The 19,785-nt window shown below is 48.0% G+C and overlaps 1 protein-coding gene across 3 annotated transcripts in view; it reads left to right on the top strand.

Moving 5' to 3' along the window:
• pkaap (A-kinase anchoring protein pkaap) overlaps positions 1-19,785 on the top strand; it is a 71,023-nt gene that overhangs the window by 4,172 nt on the left and 47,066 nt on the right. For all 3 annotated transcript variants that reach the window (XR_016286468.1, XM_089564053.1, XM_089564052.1), the window contains exons 3-6: positions 658-1,221; positions 12,827-12,925; positions 18,262-18,340; positions 19,270-19,393. Coding sequence is in view for 2 of the 3 variants with exons in the window: in XM_089564053.1 (XP_089420179.1) it covers positions 658-1,221; positions 12,827-12,925; positions 18,262-18,340; positions 19,270-19,393 (866 nt within the window). In the remaining variant the exon portion in view is untranslated. The remainder of the gene's footprint in view (positions 1-657; positions 1,222-12,826; positions 12,926-18,261; positions 18,341-19,269; positions 19,394-19,785) is intronic.

Raw genomic sequence — 19,785 nt, 5'->3', positions numbered from 1 at the left:
AAAATTAACATGCAGAAAACTAAAGTAATGTTCAACAACTTAGCAAGGGAACAGCAGTTTGGAATTGATGGCGCGGTGCTGGAAGTAGTAAGGGAATGTGTCTACTTAGGGCAGGTAGTGACAGCTGATCCGGATCATGTGAGGGAAATAACTAGAATGGGGTGGAGTGCATATGGCAGGTTATCTCAGATCATGAATGGCAATTTACCAATATCCCTGAGGAGAAAAGTATACAACAGCTGTATCCTACCGGTACTCACCTATGGGGCAGAAACGTGGAGGCTAACAAAGAGGGTTGAGCTTAAGTTGAGGACAATGCAGTGAGCTATGGAAAGAAAAATGATAGGTGTGACGTTAAGAGATCGGAAGCGGGCGGAGCGGGTGAGAGAACAAATGCTGGTTAATGATATTCTAGTTGAAATCAAGATGAAGAAGTGGGCCTGGGCAGGGCATGCAATGCGAAGGCAAGATAACCACTGGTCATTACGGGTAACGGAGTGGATTCCAAGAGAAGGCAAGCGTAGCTAGGTGGGCAGATGAGATTAAGAATTGTGCGGGTATATGGTGGCCGCAGCTGGCGAAGGACAGGGTTAATTGGAGAGAAATGGGAGAGGCATTTGCCCTGAGGCTGATGATGATGGTGGTGACCTTGTGCAGCGGAAGAAGAGTATGAGCCCCACCTGTGCGTGCGGACCAAGTCCCGCCTCTCCAAGACGCTGGAGGAAGTGCTGCAGGACGCGGGCGCCCTCGCCTACCTCCTCCAGTTTGCGGAGGAACAGGGCACGCGGCCTCTGGTTAAGTTCTGGCTGGAGGCCCAGAGCTTCCATGCGTCCTGCCTCCTCCGGCAGTCGGCGGGGGACTGTGCCAAGCAGTGGGCACCCAATGGTTCGTCCCCGCACCAGAGTCTTCACCACAGCCAGTGTCTTTCAGTGACCTCGTGCCCCAGCACCTGGGTGCCACATGGAGCGGACTCATCACAGGCCACCGAGGCAACGTCCGTGTGTGTGTCGTCCTCCTCCTCGCAGTGTGTGGGTGCACAGGACTGTGTCACCGGAGAGGGAAGTGCAGTGCACGGTGGTGAAGTGGGGGCCCACAAGGGAGGGAACTCAAGGACCTTGTTTACGTGCAATTTGAATGGTGGTGTCCTCCCACCAGCGACCAGTCAAGTCAGCAACCCGGCAGACGACTGTACAACGAGGCCCAGCACGGAACGGCGTGACAGTGAGTGGGTCCTTTTTGTGCTGTCTTAGAGAGGAGGTGCACAGGGATCAGGCTGGTTGGCATGCGTTACGCTGGGTTGGTACAGAGTGTACATTGCAAGTTTGTTTGTTTATTCAAAATACCCTCAGAGGAGGGTATTGCATTGGCGGAAGCACTATTGGAACAAACAAATACGGTAGCGCCAATTATGAAGAGCCACAAAGATGTCATTACAGTAATAGTTTGGAAGAGACAAAGAAAGAAAAAGGTGAAGGTGTAAGGTAACAGGGAAGCAAATCTAAAACAGGACCACCAAGAAATCTAGGCAGCGCATATGTGCAGTTATAAACAGTGATCATACATGAATCAAAGCGCAATATGTACGCATTACAAGAAAAAAAAGTACAGCACAAAAAAACAACTATGGGAGACAGATTAGATACCAAGTGTCAGAGCAGATGAGTTCTTGAAATATAAACATGTGACAGTAGTAGGTAGCAAGTTATTTCAGTCACCTGTTGTATGGAATGAATGACGTAGTAGTGAAGAGACCTGTACTTTGAAGGGGTGATCGTGTCATGGAAGGGCAATCCAGAAGTGATAAAGTTTATGGACAAGTGCAAGATGTGAAAGCTTGCAGGGATGTGACACTGGTGAAGAGTGAATAATTTGAGGAAATAAAATGAGCGTTGTGGTTCTGTAATGATTCAATGTTATAATGAAGTAGGCATCGTCCGGATTCCGAATGGCTGATATGTACTCTGCTTTCGGACCAACTAATGTGGTGTAAACAAGTTTCTTTAGATGTTCAAGATTTCGTTTGAAAAGACCAAGTGGGTGGTTAACAGAAGCTAGAGCAAGGTTAACACGTGATTCTGTAATAGGTCAGATGAAAAGTGCCTAAACTGCAAGATATTTATGCATACTGGTGAGTTCAATAATGCTTCCATTCGGATGACGGGTAGGAGGAATTACAGAAGACCAACTGGTGAAAGTGATAACGTTAATTATCATAAGCCGAGGTTAGCGCCACGCATCTCCTGTGTCGGGGTCTGTTGTGGATTGCCCACTAGTCTGAACCACCATCCTTCTCAGTTAGTAAGAAAAGGTGGCCAGTGTCGGAAATTATGTTATGACTAGTCGTCTGCAAATAATCAAATTCAGGCAGATAGAGAGTTGGGTAAATCGTTTATATAAGTTGAAAAGAACCCGCGCGTTGCTGCCTTCGTGCCCGGGCAGGCACACTGCAGAGCGCCATTCAAGCCCTGCAGACAGGTGCACCTTCAGCAGCTTCAAACAGAGAATTATTCGCAGCCGCATTGTTGTTGGCCTCAGGGACGCAAAACTCTCCAGAGCACAGCAATCTTCACCAAGGCACGCCTCAAACAGCAGCAGCACTGTTTGAAATGATCCCGTATAATGATTTCCTTCTTCAGGTTCGTTTTTTGCTGATGTCCTTCATAAGATGCTCGTGTGCGATCGTTTGGTTGTTAACGTGAGCCACGGTGCAAGAAGGTGTTGACACTGACACAGGTCGTGTTCGCCCTCTGGTACAGTGGGGTGCTGCGGAGTAGTGCCCATTTGCTTGGTTGTGTGCACAGCCTTTGGTGTCATTTTAGGCTGCCAGAGTGCATCACAAGGTGGCTTCCACATTGTGGTAGGCACCATGCACGGACAAAGTTTGGTGGAACCAGCTTTTTGTGTTGCAGTTCGGGACCAGCCACAGTGATGGTTGTCACATGGTGGCACGGGCCGGTGCCGTGGACGGTTGTCCCAGCCAATGTGCATAGTGGACTGTAGAAGTACGGAGAGTTGAGCTAGTTGGTGCATGGCAGGACTGAATAGCGCACACAGAGAAGAAGCGACAAGACACGAGCGCTGACCACCAACTGAATGGTTTATTGGAGTAGCATGTATATGTACAAAATAACATTCCGACAACCAGGTGCGCATGGTTCACAGATAGTATCGCTGTCATCAGGCAGCTTCGTCTAGATACGCGATTTCGCGGGGATGAATGATGACCGAAGGGTTGCTTACGCACGTGTCACAATTTTTATGAATGAGGTATGCTTCTTTTAATTCTCTAGTCAATTTTTCTCAGTGCTTGTACAGGGTCAATCGCACTTAGCGTGAACATGGCTCCGCGTGGCACCGCGCTCCGCGCAGCGCCCGCAGGAAGCGGCGGTGGATTCTCGGGCAGGCGCAGAGAGTGCGATGGGCGGGGCCACCAGCGCCGTCGTCTGCTGTCGTGTAGAGTACCGCCGCAAAGAGCGCTTGCCTGACGTGTTGATAGGAAACCGTCGACTGTTTCAGACCGATGAAAATGCTCGTTACGCAGCATACACTTCTCTAACACGGTAGCTCAACATTACTAAGGCAATTGCATGGCTCTGACTTCATACTGTAGGAATGCGAAATGGCTGGTGAATGGCAGCCGCATGCCTTCCTCACCTCTCTCTCAAGAGCAGCGAGGGAAAACAAAAGACTTCGAATTGCTTCTTTGTTTTATTTCGAATGAGAACGGTGCATGAAACTACCACACGAAGCATCTCCGAGTTGTACTACTGCATTTCAGTGGTCGTTACACGCGAATGTAGTCGACCTGAGTTTCCAGACTAGAAGCCACCAAAGACCAGCAAATGGCTGAACAAAATATCTGCACAATCATCACGCAACGCAGAGTGCCGCATTCTTCAAGTCATTGCGCTGTCTCGGCCGGGAGCCGGCAGTGATGGTGAGGTTAGATCACTTTGAAAACCACGGTAGCTGCATGTAGCGCGCTTGCACGAAAAAAATGCTAGGCGTTGCTATTAAGGGTAAATACTCGATGTGGCATAAAGAGACGTCGTGGTTATCGCTCTCATCGAGACCAAGCGCTGCTGGCGGCTGGCCAACCGAGTCAGCGCAATGAGCTGCAGAATGGCGCACTCGCGGAAAGATTGCGTGATGAGTTTGCAGAGATTTTAGGCAGTCATCGACTTATCACTGGCAGCTTTCAGTCAGAAATTGCAGCTTCTAAATGCAGTAGCAGTTAATCTGTGAACAGAGAAGCACGTCGTAATGTCTCGTGTTCCAGAGGAGCAAAGAGTACAAATTGTGGAGAAATGTGTGCTGCGTAACAAGCATTTTGATCGGTCTTAAACAGTCGACGGTTTCCTATCAGCACCTCAGGCAAGCGCTCTTCGCTGCGATACTCTACACGACAGTAGACTGCACGCTGGTGGCCCCGCCCATCGCGCTCTCTGCGCCTGCCCGAGAATCCACCGCCGCTTCCTGCGGGTGCCACGCGGAGCCGTGTTCACGCTAAGTGTGATTGACGCTGTACAAAGCTGAAGCATTATTGAAGAAGGGCATGCAAGGAGAGTGTAACAGGGGCTTATTCCTTATGGTGTAGTGCTAGGCTCGATGAGGGTGCTTTTCCCAATGAGTTTTCATGCTCGCGTAGCCTAATGTTGAGACACCTCTTTGTCTCATCATCATCATCATCATCATCAGCCTGACTACACCCACTGCAGGGCAAAGGCCTCTCCCATGTCTCTCCAATTAACCCTGTCCTTTGTCAGTTGCCGCCACTGTATCCCCGCAAACTTCTTAATCTCATCCGCCCACCTAACTTTCTGCCGTCCCCTGCTACGTTTGCTTTCTCTTGGAATCCACTCCGTTACCCTTAAGGACCAGCGGTTATCTTGCCTTCGCATTACATGCCCTGCCCAAGCCCACTTCTTCCTCTTGATTTCAACTAGGATGTCATTAACCCGTGTTTGTTCCCTCACCCACTCCGCCCTCTTCCGATCTCTTAACGTTACACCTATCATTTTCCTTTCCATAGCTCGCTGCGTTGTTCTTAACTTAAGCTGAACCCTCTTTGTTAGCCTCCACGTTTCTGCCCCATAGGTGAGTACCGGTAGGATACAGCTGTTATATACTTTTCTCTTCATGGATATTGGTAAGCTACCATTCATGACCTGAGAGAACCTGCCATACGCGCTCCACCCCATTCTTATTCTTCTAGTTATTTCCCTCTCATGATCCGGATCTGCGGTCACTACCTGCCCTAAGTAGACATATTCTCTTACTACTTCCAGCACCTGGCTACCAATTGCGAACTGCTGTTCCCTTGATAGGCTGTTGAACATTACTTTGGTTTTCTGCATGTTAATTTTTAGCCCCACCGTTCTGCTCTGCCTGTCTAATTCATTGATCATGCTTTGCAGTTCATGTCCAGAGTGACTTAGCAAGGCAGTGTCATCAGCGAATCGCAAATTACCCAGGTATTCTCCATTAACTCTTATCCCCAACTCTTCCCATTCCAGTCCCCGGAATACCTCCTGTAAGCAGGCAGTGAAGAGCATTGGCGAGATCGTGTCTCCCTGCCTGACACCTTTCCGTATTGGAATTTTATTGCTGACTTTATGGAGAACTATAGTAGCTGTGCAATCGTTATAAATATCTTCCAATATTTTCACATAGCACTCTCCCACACTCTGATTCCGCAATGCCTGCATGACAGCTGAGGTTTCCACTGAGTCGAATGCTTTCTCGTAATCAATGAAGGCTATATATAGGGGTTGGTTATATTCTGCGCATTTCTCTATCACCTGATTGATAGTGTGAATGTGGTCTATTGTCGAGTATCCTTTACGAAAGCCTGCCTGATCATTTGGTTGACTAAAGTCCAAGGTTGTCCTGATTCTATTAGCGATTACCTTAGTAAATACCTTGTAGGCAACGGACAATAAGCTGATCGGTCTGTAATTCGTCAAGTCCTTGACGTCTCCTTTCTTATGAATTAAGATAATGTTAGCGTTCTTCCAAGCTTCTGGTACTCTCGAGGTCACAAGGCATTGCGTATACAGGGTGGCTAGTTTTTGTAGCACCATCTCTCCTCCGTCCTTCAGCAAATCTGCTGTTACCTGATCCCCACCAGCTGCTTTCCCTCTTTGCATTGCTCCTAAGGCTTTCTTTACTTCCTCCTTCATTACTGGCGGGATGTCCCATTGCTGTGCTCGACTGCCTCCCTCAGTAACTTGATGATTACATTCGCTACTGTATAGATTTGTGTAGAACTCTTCGGCTAATTCAACTATCTTATCCATATTGCTGATGACATTGCCCTGTTTGTCTTTTAGCGCATACATCTGGTTTTTACCTATGCCCAGTTTTCTCCTCACTGATTTTAGGCTGCCTCCATTCCTTAGAGCATGCTCGATTTTCTCCATGTTAAACTTTCTTATGTCGGCTACCTTGCGCTTATTTATTAACTTAGATAGCTCTGCTAGTTCTATCCTGTCTGTGGAGTTAGACGTCCTCATGCATTGACGTTTCTTAATCAGTTCTTTAGTCTCCTGAGATAGCTTGTTGGTATCCTGTCGAACCATCCTACCACCTACTTCTGCGGCGCACTCTGTAACGATAGCTGTAAGATTATCATTCATTGTTTCAACACTACGGTCGTCTTCTTCAGTTAAAGTGGAAAATCTGTTTTGCAACAACATTCTGAATTTCTCTACCTTCCCTCTTAATGCTAACTCGTTAATAGCCTTTCGATTCACCAGTTTCCTCCGTTCCCTCTTCAAATCTAAGCTAATACGAGACCTTACCATTCTGTGGTCGCTGCAACGGACCTTACCGAGGACATCCACATCCTCTACGATGCCAGGGTGTGCACACAGTATGAAGTCTATTTCATTTTTAGTCTCACCATTGGGGCTATTCCACGTCCACTTCCTGTTTGCTCGTTTTCGGAAGAAGGTATTCATAATCCGTAAATTATTTCTATCTGCGAACTCTACTAATAACTTTCCCCTACTGTTCCTAGAACCTATGCCATAGTCACCTACCGCCTTGTCTCCAGCCTGCTTTTTACCTACCTTTGCATTAAAGTCGCCCTTCAGTACAGTGTACTGTGATTTTACTTTGGTCATTGCCGATTCCACATCCTCATAGAAGCTTTCCACTATCTGGTCATCATGGCTTGATATAGGCGCTTAGGCCTGCACCACCTTCAGCTTGTACCTCTTATTAAGCCTAATTACGATAGCTGCCACTCTCTCGTTAATACTGTAAAACTCCTCGATGTTGCCAGCTATATCCTGACTTATGAGAAATCCCACACCTAGTTCTCGCCTATCTGCTAATCCACGATAGCACAGTACATGCCCGCCCTTTAGTACTGTATACGCCTCATCTGTCCTCCTAACCTCACTAAGCCCTATGACATCCCATTTAATACTGGCTAATTCCTCCAGCAGCACTGCTAAGCTAGCCTCACTTGATAAGGTTCTTGCGTTAAACGTTGCCAGGTTCAGTTTCCAATGGCGGCCTGTCCGGAGCCAGATATTCTTAGCACCCTCCGCTGCGTCACAGATCTGACCGCCGCCTTGGTCAGTTGCTCCGCAGCAGCTGGGGACTGAGGGCCGAGGGTTAATTGGTTTGCTCATAGAAGGTTGTGGCCAAGTACTACACCAGGGTGGCCAAATCCTGTTCTGATGAGGAAGTGCGTTGTCGGCTGTGGTCACCGAAATCAGGCCGCACTCCAAGCCTGGTTATGCAATTCCATCGACACGCGGAGTTTTTTTTTTTTTTTTATATATCCGGCGGAGAATTGCGTGGCACCGGGATTCGAACCCCGGTCCTCTTGCACGCGAGGCGGATGCTCTACCTCTACGCCATCGCTGCTCTTTGTCTCACCGATATAATTATTGCCACATGTGAACGGAACTCTGTATACAACCCCTTTTGCGCACGGAAGGAAAGATACCTCAACTTTTGCGTGGCATTTGCCATTGTCGGCACTGGTTTTCTTGTCATCTATTCTTCCGTTTACTTTAGCACAAATGCTGCCTAGCTTAATGGGTGCAGAAAATACAACGTCTACTCCATACATCTGTCCAACCTGTCGTAGGCAATGCGACATACCATGGACATACGGTATGACCGCGATATTTTTCTTTTCGTTTTGACGGGTGGTTTCAGATGCCTGTCGTTTGGTAGAAGCCTTAACTTTCTTCAGGACCTTACTGCACGCGAGCAAGATCACATCGTCAGGGAAGCCTGCTGACCTCAATTTTTGCACCTGCTCTTTAAAGCGGTTCTTAATGGTATGCTCGCAGGATTTGAAAATTGCCGAACCTATGCATGAAACCACTATGCCACAGTTAACTAACTTGGAATGGCCGGATTTGAAACTGAGCAAAGGCTTCTTCGATTGTGGTGCATGCATCCAACAAACATGGTCTTGCCCTAAATTCAACCTTAAATCGAGACATCACCGGACGGGGTTTCCAAAGAGAAGTTGCACTGGTCCGGGCGCTCCCCGTTCCCTGTACATGCCATGGCAGCGGAGCAGTTAATTTCGGTCGGCTATCACGGGGCCAGTTTCCACCTGCTGTACTTTTTGGTGCCACAAAAAATGGCAAGTCATGCCAGTAACTGTTATAACAAATATGCAGCTGCATAATTTGCCGGACACTAGAACGCTCGATGGAGAATTTCTTGGCCAGGCATTATTGAGGTCAACAAGTCAATTTACCACGCCAATTGCAGTTATTCTCAACTGACATCCGCCAATCCCAGTTTTGAGTCGTGTATTTTACCTCTGTGCGTGCATGCCTGTCTTTCCTTGAGGGATGTAACCAGTACAACACGGGTCAGCATCATCAGTGTCAGCGTAACAGATGAGCTTGGCAGGAGTAATGCAAGAATGCCCTGCATTATCCACTAAAACACCGCAGATGCACGCTTGGTCTCCTTTAGGTCCCTATAACGGTGCAGTCATTCTGCGATGCAGCACAAGAGCGCGGGTTCTGTTATTCCTGGCTACGGAGGCAATATTTCTGATGCTGGTGAAATGCAGAAACACCCCTGCACATTAAAGGGATACTGAGGCGGTTTTCGAATCAGCTAACTTTTTAGGGTTTTGATGTAGTGTCATTGCTGATCACGTCTGTAAAATTATTTTTTCGATTTTGGCTAAAACAGTGGCGCAATCACCAATTAAAAACGCGATGTTCAAATCTCCCGCGTGAGCGTAGGAGAGGAGAAGAGCGGAGAGGGAAACCTCGTCCATGTCGGCCAACGTGACGTCACGTTGAGGAGCCGGGGATACTTCGGCGCACCCGAGCGAGCTTTCAGTGCGCGTTGTTTCTCGTGCTGCGTGCGTTGTGACGTACAAAGCGTGTCAGCCGACCTTGAGAATCAGATTCAACACGAGGTACTACTCTGCGTTCGTGTCCATGAACAAATACGGCCGAGGCTGTGTCGTCTTCCACTGTTTTTAGCAAGATCAAAAGCTCGCAGCGCAAGCGCTCGCTGCTGTGACGAAGAATTCAAGCTGACCAAAGCAAGCCTACTCTGCTCGAAGCACTTTCGTAAGAGCGGCTACATGCAGAGCTTGTCCCTAATGTGACCTCTGGAGATTTCTGTCGAAAAGGCGCGGCTGAACCATGACACAGTTCCTTCGATTTTCTCGTGCATGAGAGGCGTGCCACCATTCCGAAGAAGCGCCTCTTTTAGAAGTAGAAACATGCTCACTTAGCCCCTGAAGACCCCTTATAGAGGCTTCAGCATGTGTCTCTCTCCTCAGCCTAGGTGCAGCCAGACCACCTGAGATGTGCTCAGCAAGGCTCGGTTAGTGATTTTATACTCGGTTCGACGTGTCCAAGCAAGCAAGCAAGCAAGCAAGCAGAGCAAAGCACAATAAAGCAAAGCAAGCAAGCATTGAAGCTGTGGCATCTGTGGCATATGTGGCATCTGTGGCATATGTGGCATCTGTGGCATATGTGGCATCTGTGGCATATGTGGCATCTCATTTAATCGTAGCTAAGCAATTAAAATGAAAGCGTTCGACGTTGATTTCGGATGCAAATTTATGAGAGAAATGAATGCCAACCGAGTTTTTGCAAAAAAACACCGCAACCTTACTCGGTTTCTTCATCAAGTTGTGGCAGCGGGCGAGTTTCAGCTAGCTTGGCTTTTAAACACACATATAGTTGGCAACTACTTCACTGAACCTAAACTGCAAATCTAGGAAGGGCGAACGTTTCCGAGGCAACGATTAATATTTTCTGGCATCTGCTGAACGCGCCACGAGTGAAGCAGCAGCCTTGTGCGCGTATTTGGCTTGGTTTCCAGCGCACAATGATTGTGTCACTATCTCGTGGTCACATGCCTCGCAGTGCTTGGCCACTGCGCTTCGCTAATTTTGACACCAACTTTGTGCTCCTTCATCGCTTCCTTGAAATACTTTCTTGCCCCAACCTGCAACGCCGGGTACTGAGAACAGGATTTTTTGTACACAGTGCTTTGGGCCTTTTCTTTAGGATGACGCTCTTCCGGGTGAGCCAGGAGGCGTTCGGTGGTGGTAATTGATTGTAAAAGTAAAGGCGCCAAAAACCACACACACACACACACGACAAGAGAACGGGACAGAGTGCTCTATCCCGTTCTCTTGTCTTGTGTGCGTGTGTGGTTTTTGGCGCCTTTACTTTTACAATGAATTACCAACTAGCCCAGCAAGGAGTTCTCTTAGGTGGTAATTGCCTTGAGTATTGTTCTCACCCCCTCCTTTCCGAGAATACGAGCCGAGGTTGTACTGGCACCTTTTACGCATGGTCTGCATCGCGTCTTTGACGCTGGCGTATGCTTGTGCTAGGCGTAGAATTTTTTGCTTGTGTCTTTTTTGGTTTCAGGCGATACTTGGAATGAGGAAACCGTAGTATCCTTTTCTTCGGAGGTCAGTAAAAAAAAAATAGTCGCCGTATTCGCCTTTACAACGACACGGAAAGCTGCGATCTGCACTCAACGCAGCGCCGGATCCGCATCGGCAGCTTCTCCAGTCGTCAAAGTGACGTCACGACCTCTCTTGACCAATCACAGGCGGCGGCGCGCCCCGCGGCACAGGCCGCATATTTCGGCTAAAAAAGGCAATTCGCGCTTGTTTTTGCCTTATTTGGATACGATATTACAGCATACAGCATGAAAAACTATAGGATGCCGCTGCCAGCCCAATTTTCAAAAAAAGTGCTTCAGTCTCCCTTTAAAGAACCCCAGTTGGCCAAAGTTAACCATGTTCTCTACACGGTGGGCATCATCTCACAGTATTGGCGCATTACGCTGCTTAAGCAATGTCTGAATGTATGCGTAGGCTCTGTGGCCCAAATGTGGGAGCATGCGTGTTGCGGCTGACCTTTTATATTTAAGAGTCGGTATAGTTAACTATGCTGTTAGCATTCGTATGGATGAATACAAAATTTTGCAGGGCAGCTTGTTCGCTGCTTTTCCACCCTTCCATGCAGTCGGAGCAAGTAAAACTTGAAGGCGCAGAAAATTATTCTGTGTCGACAGCAGCTTCAGTCCTTCTGTGCCTGCCGTGGTGGTCAAATTTCGATGGAAGCCAAATTCTAGAGGCCCGTGTACTGTGCGATGTCAGTGCACGTTAAAAAGAACCACAGGTGGTTGAAATTTCCGGCTACGGCGTCCCTCACAGCCTGAGTCTCTTTGGAACGATAAACCCCCACAAACAAACTTCAAAAAGCGCATGTACACGCTGCGGCACTGAATGTTCGCACAACATGTGAACTGTGGCCGCTGCTGCTTGGACTAGACAAGCCCCCGTCATGTGGCGCCATCTGTCCGCGTTCTAGAGAAGCGCAAGGAGCAGCAAACAACATCTGGTCGCAGCGTCGGGTGCAGTGTCAGCACCTAAATATATTCTTGCACCGTGGTGTGAGCGCGTGTTGTGTTCCTCTTCTGTTTTTTGTTCTGTCTGTCTTTAGTGTTGTTTTTGTCATACCTTCCCAAGGTTGAGATGAAGAATGGAAAAAAAATCTTCCATTTCGGGTTGAAGCAATCTGAGAGCTTCCTTTTGTCAGTTGTGAATGCTTCTGAATAGCCTTTATCGGTGAGCCTTCAGTACGTGCTTCATTGCAGTAGCAGTACAGTTTGTGTGACTTGTCCAAGAAAGCACACAGAAGGCTGTGTGGTTCTTAAGGTCTCAGTCAGAATGGGCTGCATTCAAGTGACTGCCGGGGCAGAAATGCATGTGCAGGTGGTGCAGCAAAGCACTGCACCATGTTCTTCTCCAGGGCGTGAATGCTGCACCATCACTGAGGATGAATGCATTCAGTCTTGACCTGTTCCTGAATGCTGGGGTGGTATTTGTGCCCATTGTAACAGTGTTTTCTTTTTTTCTCTGTCCAGTGTGATTGATTCTGTTGCAGAGCTTTTCCGCTGGTGGCGTGCACTGGCAGTTGGTAGTAATTGGGGCGGCCCACCCACCTGGTGATGCCACTGTGTTGGGCGAGCCCACTGCTGCACCGTCCTGCGGAGAGATGGGGCGTTTCCAGTGTGGGATATTGTTGGCCCGTCGTGCTGCCATTGGAATGCACGTGCGCAGTGTAGCACCAGGCCACCAAAGGCATAGGGGCGCATGGTTTGTGTGTCCACACTGAGCCAGCATTAAGGGGGCGACTCGAACTCTGGGGAAGGAGGGGAGAAGGACACGAGTAGTGGCATCTGCAGTGGGGGAGGGCAGCCTCAGGTGGGCAGGGCTGGTCCCCATTTGTGCAAGTGGGAGGGTGATGGTGTCCATTTGGTGCCTTCCTGGGATCTCTCTTTCTTACAGGCCTGAGCCAAGACGCGATGCACATATACAACACTTACATTGCTCAAAATGCACCGCTTCCAATTGGAGTCCCTGACGACCTGCGGAGCCACATTCAAGGTGAGCCTTATTACTGCCTGTCTTGGGTGGATTAACACCTGCAGAGCGGCCTTAGGAGCCTCATCACAGCGTAGCACGCCGATTGGTCGAGGCAGTCCACAGGGTCCCCCCAGGACAGGGCTGATTGGTCAAGAGGGCAGAAGGGCCACGTGTGCACAACGAAACATCCCGTCATAACTGTGGTTGTTATTTATGCATGTTGCCTGACACTAGAGTTGTGGAGTGGTCACCCAGTAAAATCATCCCCCAGGCATTGAATACCAAAGTGCACAGGTTTTTTATGTCTGCATGTTTAAAAATCTCCACTCTGTGCAATAAAACTATTCCTTGTTTTTTTAGATGCCCGGCTCTCATGGAAATAAAAGCTGGACTGCAGTATGCATATTTACATTAAAGCGTTTCATACAGAAATAGCTCTAAAAAAATATTGCACACATACATAGCTTTACTGTCCTGATGAAGCTTCACTGCACTCCTCAGCGTCTGAGCATTCATGCGCAAGAGCAGAATTATTCTGGTGTCATTCATTGCAAAGTGCCAAAAGAATGAGCAGTAATAATTGCAGAGAAAGTGAAAGCTCAGAAAACCAACCTTGAAGTTTATTCCCGTGTGTGCCTCGTGTATCACCTATTATGCTTCTCTGGCATGGCAACCAACAGCCCTGTTCATGGTGATATACTAAGATGAAGATGTTCCATCATTGAAAACCCACGGAATTCGTGATACTACAGCACTATCAGCAGCACGGTTTGCTCACAATTTTCCACGACCTTACATCGGAGAAATGTCACTTTATAAATTAGTACTGCATATTTTGCTATAATACATTATTATGAGATGGTGAACACCTGAAGGTTAGGAAAAAAACTTGATTGAGAAATGGAAAATTTTGACCAAATTGGCCGTTTTATTTGCCGTGTCACCCCTTCCACAGCTAGCACACATTGTGGAACACAATTACTCTGTATGCATGCCTGCTGCCGATTGTTATTCAAGCCCTTGTGGCCTTTGTTTTTATTAATTTTTTTGTTTACCAATACCCTGATGTGTACAGAGGAGTAAGGTTGCCTTGTATGGGATCTCGTTTCTGCTGAAGGACGGATCCCAACATAAAAACCTAACAACTGCTCATTCGATTAGCGGTGGCGGCGGACGAACATACCAACGCTACACTCGTCTCGGTAGCGGAAGGAAAAGGCCACCCTTCCCAGCCTGTCTTTGTAGCCACCGTTGGTGACGCAGCAGTGGTGCGGTGTTTTATCGATAACGCAGTCCAGCGTGTAGCGGTGTTACGCTGGGCCGCAATGATAACAAGGCGGAGGCTGCATCGAAATATGTGCAGAGTGTGTGGCCACATCCCAGTGGTAATTGGTAGTAATGAAACCATCTGAGTGCCCGGTAGTAAGCACTGAACGAAATACATTGGTGCTTTCACTGGTTACAGAGTGGTGACAGACATGAGTCACAGGGTGCAAAGGAGTTGAAATAAGTAGAGTTAGTTCTTGGGCTGGTTGGTATATACTTGATTTACACTCATGGTTTCTCAGCGCAACAACACACGGCCAAAGAACAGAAGCAGGAAGAGGAGGAGGACGAACACAGCGCTGACTGTCAGCTGCTTATTCAGGGACGCACACACAGCTTAAATACACTCAGACCAGCGCAGGCGCACACCGTGCAAGGTAAACAGCTCAGGAAAATCAGGGACGTTGCGTTTTAGATGGCATAGATTGTCAAGTTTGTGAGACAAGAGAAGGCTAAAAAATGTTTGACTGGTATCGTGAATTTTTTCTTTGATAATGAGCTTTGTCTTTTACAGGCAGATAAGGTTACTGGTTTTGCTGCCATGCCTAGAGCCATGTTTAATGAGAAAGCTTTGCAAGCAGTGAAGAAAAATTTCATGGCAGTGAAAAAACGGGACACCCAGATTAAAGGCAAATTCATGGATTTTTGTAAGCGTTTAGGGCTACTGCCGCTTGCTAAAGCAATCACAAATAGTGAAAGTCGTGGGTTACAGGTGTTTTTCACTGTGAAGACCCATAAACCTGATGCGCCGCTCCGTACAATTGTAAGCAAAAAGGGAACATGGCAAATTAATGTCAGTAGATTCCTTCAAAGAGTGTTGAATGACCTCAAGATTAATGACCCTTTTATAGCGAGGAGTTTTATGGATGTAGTTCAGTTCCTAAAGGACAACTAAGATATAAGATATGCTTTGTCGGTTGATGTTAACGACCTTTTTTATTCCGTCCCTCATCAAGAACTGTTTGCTTCTGTCAAAAAATGTATCGACGATAACGGACCGTTCAGTTTCAGAATGCATCGGGGATGACTGTAGATAACTTTTTAGGACTTTTAGAAAAATTCTGGTGTAGTACATTTATCGCCTTTGACAATAAGTTTTATCTGCAAAAGAAGGGGATTTGTATTGGATCATGCATTGCCCCGGTTTTATGTGATATCTTTTTAGCGTGCATTGATCGTCATTTGCATGATCATTTTAATCATTTTAAGAGTAAAATTGTTACAAAAGTGTTTTGTTACCTGGACAATTTTTTAATTGTTTTCCATTCCCAATGAGGATACACTTATGAGCGTACTGCATGACTTCGAAAAGCATGGCAGGGGGCTCACTTTCACCTACGAGCTCCCGATTGAAGACAGCCTGCTGTTCTTGGATTTAAGAATTAGGTTCTCCAATAAGCATGTTTGCTGGTCTCACTCGCCCAGAGCACAAAAAGAGCTACTGCCTTATAATTCATCCCATTCGAAAATTGTGAAGAGAGGGATCGCTAAACTCTGCTTAGAGTCTGCGCTCCGAAAATCATGTGCACATGATATGCAAGATAGTTTCGGGAATCAATTGGCTAGGCTTGAGGCTGCTGGTTTCCCTGGGTCGGTTGTTGTCGCTGTTGCAGAAGCGCCCTTGAAGAAGTGGAAGCCCGGAACTGGCAAGGAGGCGATAACCCCCTCCGCAGGCTAAAGAAAGGCCTGAAGTGATGCCATACTTGCACAAAGTATCCCATGGCCTCAAAAAGCCCCTCGGAAGCTTGGCCAGTTGGCACAGGTGAAGACAAAAAACCTGGGTGTAAAAAGAGCCACGTGAACCGATTTGCGGAATGCGCCACAGGTGTTGTGTACGAAATCCCCTTGACGCGTGGCAGGTCGTACATCGGGCAAGCTGGGCGCTGCGTCAACGACCGGCTCAGGGAGCACGCATAAGGAATGGTGCCAGCCTTGTCGAGCACTGCGCTACTCGCAAGGATTGCACACCGGTGTTTTCGGGAGTGAGGATTCTGAGCACAAGCACATCAAAAACAACCCGTGAAACGATAGAGGCATATTACATTCAGAGAGCAGGGTCAGAATGTGTCAGCGATACTTCAGTTCTTCTGTATACTGCAGAAAAGATGTTCCTATCAAAGTTTTTGCAATAGACGTGAAGCGAGTCTTTTCTCTTTTTTCCCTGTTTACCTTGCACGGTGTGCGCCTGCGCTGGTCTGAGTGTATTTAAGCTGTGTGTGCGTCCCTGAATAGACAGTTGTCAGTCAGCGCTGTGTCCGTCTTTCTTCTCTTCCTGCTTCTGTTCTTTGGCCGTGTGCCGTTGCGCTGAAAAACTATGAGTGTGTAAATTGAGTTGAAATAAGAGTGTGTGTAGTTTTGTAAGCATTGTTGCGCCAACATGAAAAGTAGGAGCTGCAGTGAACATGGAACCGAGTCTTGAGGGATGGTGGAAGTTTTTGTGACAGAGGTGAAGGCCAGAAATTTTCCAGTGGGGATTCAGAACAAGTCACTCAACAAAGGTGCTTGCAGTGGCAGCATGCTAGTTAGTGATGACCTGCTGTGTGTGTGTCCCGGATGGTAGTGGCGTATGTGAGCTTTGGATTTGTTGGCGTATTGTGGGTTAGTAAGTAGCCCCTCCTGTTCCTTAACTGTTGCATTTAAAATTTAATGTAATACACGAAAACAAAGCTAAATAAATGGGCTTTTTTAGGTGTATAAAATTGAATAATGAATTATGCATTGCCGCAGGAAATTGTAATCGCCAAAAACAGGATTGGTATCCAAAAAAAAATATTCAGAACTTTCTGAAGTATGCAAAATGTTTGGCATTCTATTGGCCACTGTCTGTGGGAAAAATCAAAGTTGTACCTTGCATAGTATTCTTGCTAAAAAATAACTGGTAACTGTAGTGTTGGGCACGGCTGCCTGTGTTGCAGGCTGGTTTCCAGTGTCGGAAGACTTGGCTCATGGATGAAATCAGTGGCAGACAAAGTGTGCGGCACTGTCACGTCTTCGGAGCAGGCTTGAAAATGGTGCCTTGTGGGGGAAAAAAAACGAAATTTTATTTGCGGAAGGCAGATGATGCCGGTGACCAGTGTGGAAGGCTCTGAAGTCGAGCTGAGCCTTCGTGAGGTTGGCAAGCATGGGTGGTCACCAATTGGCATGAAACAGTCCCTACGAGCAAAGTATCTGATACGTTCAAGACTTCCTCAGTTTTCCGAAATGCAAACTATAGACACAAGCATATTTACTGCAGAATGTCATGGTATCCTGCTGCCTGTTAGATGCATCCTGCAAAAGAAAATCTCTACCTCTGTGATCAACTCAGATTCCTTAAGTGTGGTTATGTCCCTGTCCAGGAAACCGTGTAAAAACCCCGTTGTAAATTTCCTCTTGAAATGCCCTATGTTTGCGCGCACATTGAATCTCACAGTTAGGATATGCTGGGTCACTGTGGCATAGATGGAAAGGAAGAAGCTGATAGGCTTGCTGCATCAGCTGCCGAACTGAGTCGGATGGATATTAGGCAACTTCCATACCGGGACCTCAGGCCACATATTGGGACTGCACTGCGGAATAAAACCAAGGATTGGAAGGTATGCCGCAGAAAAAACGAAATACATACAAAGAGGTAGCTCTGTGCAGACTGAGGATGTGACATGCATACATCACACACACTTGCATCTCTCAAAGGCACCACAGTGGGTGAGATGGGGAGGCCACATCTCAGTTGTCCACACATTAATCATGTGCCCGAGATTGAGATGACAGCACTTCCCAGAACTACCAGTGCTCGCTTCTTTATTCCTAGGTGATGCCTTCATCGGATAGGGTTTTTAAATCTTTAACTCCAGCAGATTATTTCAGGTGGCCTCCTCATCTCTGAGCAGCAGGCTGAGCTTAGCCCTCCTTTTGGAGAGGGGGGGCCCACTGTGCGTGGACAGAGGAGCCCAGGGAAAGGGGCTCATCTCACGAGTGAAGTGTGAGGTGTTCCACCATTTCTGTGGTGCTCTTCTGTTCATGGGGGGGCTGCTTTGTGTTGTCCTTTGCAGAGTGTGTGTCTCGGAGCCCAGTGGACCCGGAGTGTTTCTTTGAAGCACAGCAGTTTGCAGTGGGCCAGATGGAGAAAGAGTGAGTAGCGCCTGGCTTGCCTTCCCACTGAGGTCTGGTTTTCCTGCAGTTGCCTCAGTGTTGTTGTGTAGGGAAACCTGCTTCCTGTGTTGGGGCACACAAAGTGTGGCTGTACCTCGCTGGGGGAGCCTGCTGGTGCGGTAGTTAACTCAGGGGGGCCGTCTGTTTGCCCCAGAGTAGGGGCACCAGCCACACACTGTGCAGTCGGGGGTGAGCGGCAGGGTTTGGGGCTGGTGGTGTATGCAGTGCAGCCTCTAATGAAAGCGGGCATCCTCTGGAAGGTGGGATGTAAGGGTGTGGCAGCTGCATGAAAAGGAAAAAGTGAAAATGGCAGTCTCGTAGCTGTGATGCTCTCAGGTTGTCAGATCATTTGTAACCTTGTTCCGCTAAGGTTGCCCGTGGGTAACTTCTCTAGAGCTGCTGTGGTGCCTCGGGTAGTTGTGGCACTCAGCACCCGAAAGATCCCAGCCATGGCGATCAGATTGCGATGTCAGCAGTGCACGTTAAAGAACCCCAGGTGGTCGAAATTATCCCTCCAGAGCCCTCCACTGCAGCATCCCTCATAGCCTGAGTTGTTTTGGGACATTAAACCCCCACAAACCCCTCCGAACTGCTGTCAGTGTGCAGTTCTGCTGCAGGTGGCTTTCCTGTCGGTGGTGTTAATGCAGCTTTTTAGCACTGTGCCATGTTTATTATTATTATTACTTTCTGTGTCTGTGTGGGCCTTTCTGCTTGCCTTTGGGGCAGAAACATGGAGGGTGGCAGCAGGCTTGAGGCAGTTCAGGGACAGCGCAGATAAGCATAATGTTGAACAGAGTCGCGACGTCGTGGTCCAAGTCGAGAAGAAGGCATTGGGAGAGGGCGAGCGTAGCAGAAGGCCTTTTTCCTGCCGTGGCTGGATGGTAGTTGGATGGTGCCTTTTTGTGCAGCGTGTACCCCCACTTTCTGCGGAGTCCCTACCACTGCAAGCACCAGGTCGATGTGCTGACGAGTGGCAGTGTGTCGCTGGCCGACATCCTCTACAACGACTCGGCACTGTTCTACTTCATGGAGGTGCGTCTGCTGTGCTGCTGCGCTGGTCCCTGCTTTGGCTTGTGCTGAGACTGCTTTGAGCCATGGATTCCTTTTTTTTTGCTTTGAGAATACCCTGTCTGGATTTCAGTTTTTTTTGGAAGGCACATGGGTTAAGTTCTCCAAATATTCGAGTCCAGTATGCCAGGCGCAGGTCACGCCACAGAGGAGGGGGAGTTCTTTCTCGAGAGAGCTCTGCCAGAGGTGCCACCACCCCAGTGGTGGCCTCATCTTAAAACCTCTCAGCTGCGCAGAGGGCGGTGCCTCCTCAGCTTATATTCAGTTCATTTCGATTCAACTCAGTGTTTATTTCGAGAAAGTGGGTCTTCTCATGCAGCCTGACTAGGGCCAACAAGACCGTTTACCTAGCAGCA

Source organism: Amblyomma mixtum, chromosome 10 (assembly GCF_055824585.1).
Source record: "Amblyomma mixtum isolate Tamu chromosome 10, ASM5582458v1, whole genome shotgun sequence".
NCBI classification, from domain to species: Eukaryota; Metazoa; Arthropoda; class Arachnida; order Ixodida; family Ixodidae; genus Amblyomma; species Amblyomma mixtum.
This window is presented reverse-complemented; position numbering and strand designations above follow the sequence as displayed.